We start from the raw sequence: 2060 nt of genomic DNA, 5'->3' as shown, positions 1-2060 counted from the left end.
GAGTTGGGTTTGGTTGAGTTGAGTTGAGTTGGGATTTGGGATTTTGGGGTTTTTGGGGTATTTTTTGGGTTTTTTGGGAATTTTTTGAGATTTTTTGGGATTTTTTTGGGATTGGGATGGATTGAATATGGCGTTGAGTTGGGTTGAGTTGGGTTTGGTTGAGTTGAGTTTGGTTGAGTTGGGTTTGGTTGGGTTTGGTTGAGTTGAGTTTGGTTGGAGTTGGGTTTGGTTGAGTTGAGTTGGGATTTGGGATTTTTGGGATTTTTGGGATTTTTTTGGGTTTTGGGGATTTTTTGGGATTTTTTTGGGAGTGGGATGGGTTCAATATGGCATTGAGTTGGGTTGAGTTGGGATTTGGGATTTTGGGGGATTTTTGGGGTTTTTTGGGGAATTTTTTGCGATTTTTTTTTATTTTTTTGTGATTGGGATGGATTCAATAAGGCTTTGAGTTTGGTTTGCTTGAGTTGAGATTTGGGATTTTTGGGAATTCTGGGGAATTTCAGGAGTTTGGAATGGGATTTTGGGGATTGGGATGGGTTTAAGATGGCATTGAGTTGAACTGGATTTCTATCGTGACATTCCCAATTTTTCCAACATTCCCAAAATTCCCAAAATTCCCATTTTTCCTGATTTTTTCCAGGAATCCAGATGTTCCTCAGTAACTGGGAGCTCTTTGGGTTCCCGATATTCCCAACATTCCCAAAATTCCCATTTCTTTCCAGGAATCCAGATGTTCCTGAGTAACCGGGAGGTGTTTGGGTTTTTGCCGGTTCCTCTCCCTTCCCACAGTTCTTTGCGGGACGAGGTGGAGAATTTCCTGCACGTTCAGCTGGAGATCATGGGTGAGAGATTCCCGGGAAAAATTCCCAAAAATTCCTGAAAATATCCCGAAAAATTCCCCAAAATATCCCCAAAAATATCCCAAAAATCTGAATAGAACGCCAAAAATTTCCCAAAAAAAACCCCAAAAATACTGAAAAAAAATCCTGAAAATGTTCCCAAAAAAATCCTGGAAAAAATTCCCACAAATTCCTGAAAAATCCCCCAAATTATCCCCAAAATAACCCCAAAAAGTTCCCCAAAAAAACATCAAAATTATCACGAAAAAAATCCCCAAAATTCTCAAAAATATCCCAAAAAAATCCTGGAAAAATTCCCGAAATATTCCTGAAATTTTCTAAGAAATTCCTGAAAAGTTCCCAAAAAGTTCCCGAAAAAGACCCAAAAATTTCCCAGGAAATCCCCAAAAATATTTCAAAAAAATCCCAAATAGCCCATGGAATTTTTGGGGTAATTCCCGTGGAATTTTTAGGATCATTCCCATGGAATTTTTGGGATCATTCCATGGAATTTTTAGGGTAATTCCAGCAAATTTTGGGCCAATTCTTTCGGGATTTTTTTTGGATAATTCAGTTGAATTTTTGGGATCATTCCCAGGAATTTTTGGGATAATTCCCAGGAATTTTTTTGGGTAATTCCCATGAGATTTCTGTGGAATTTTTGGGATCATTCCCGTGGAATTTTTGGGATAATTCCCTGGAATTTTTTGGGATCATTCCCATGAATTTTTTGGGATAATTCCCTGGAATTTTCCCGTTTTTTTTCCAGTGAAGCTGCCCCCGGCCGAGCCCTCCCCCAACGTTTGGGTCCCTCCCAAAGTCCTGGACAAGATGGGATTTGATGAGGTGAGACCCCAAAATTCCCACAATTCCCAAAATTCCTGGAAATTTGGGAAAAAATCCCAAAAATTTTCCTTTCCCCTTCGGGATTTGGGGTCTTTTTTTCCCATTTTTCCCTGGATTTTCCCCCCAATTTTCCCTAATTTTTCCCCAGTTTTCCCATTTTCCCTAATTTTTCCTAAATTTTTTTCCCAATTTTTCCAATTTTTCCCAATTTTCCCCAATTTTTCTCATTTTTTCCCTATTTTTCCCCAATTTTTCCCTCAAATTTCCCCCAAATTCCCCCAAATCTCCCCCAAATCCTAAAAAATCCCAATTTTCCCCCAATTTTTTCCAAATTTCCCCATTTTTCCTCCAATTTTCACCCAAAATCCAATTTTC

General features: G+C 38.8%; 1 protein-coding gene across 1 annotated transcript in view; it reads left to right on the top strand.

The window, feature by feature from the left end:
* Window positions 1-554: 554 nt before the first annotated feature.
* The window catches only part of LOC130587561 (procollagen galactosyltransferase 1-like), a gene marked incomplete at its 5' end in the record, with an annotated part of 4825 nt that continues 3319 nt past the window's right edge, over window positions 555-2060 (top strand). The window contains 2 exons of the mRNA XM_057388543.1: window positions 555-842; window positions 1609-1685. Coding sequence (XP_057244526.1) covers window positions 555-842; window positions 1609-1685 — 365 coding nt within the window. The remainder of the gene's footprint in view (window positions 843-1608; window positions 1686-2060) is intronic.

Source organism: Malurus melanocephalus, unplaced genomic scaffold (assembly GCF_030028575.1).
Source record: "Malurus melanocephalus ecotype Western Australia unplaced genomic scaffold, MMel_1.1 scaffold_2085, whole genome shotgun sequence".
Classification (NCBI taxonomy): domain Eukaryota; kingdom Metazoa; phylum Chordata; class Aves; order Passeriformes; family Maluridae; genus Malurus; species Malurus melanocephalus.
Note: the sequence above shows the minus strand (reverse complement) of the source record. Positions and strands in the feature narration are given on the sequence as shown.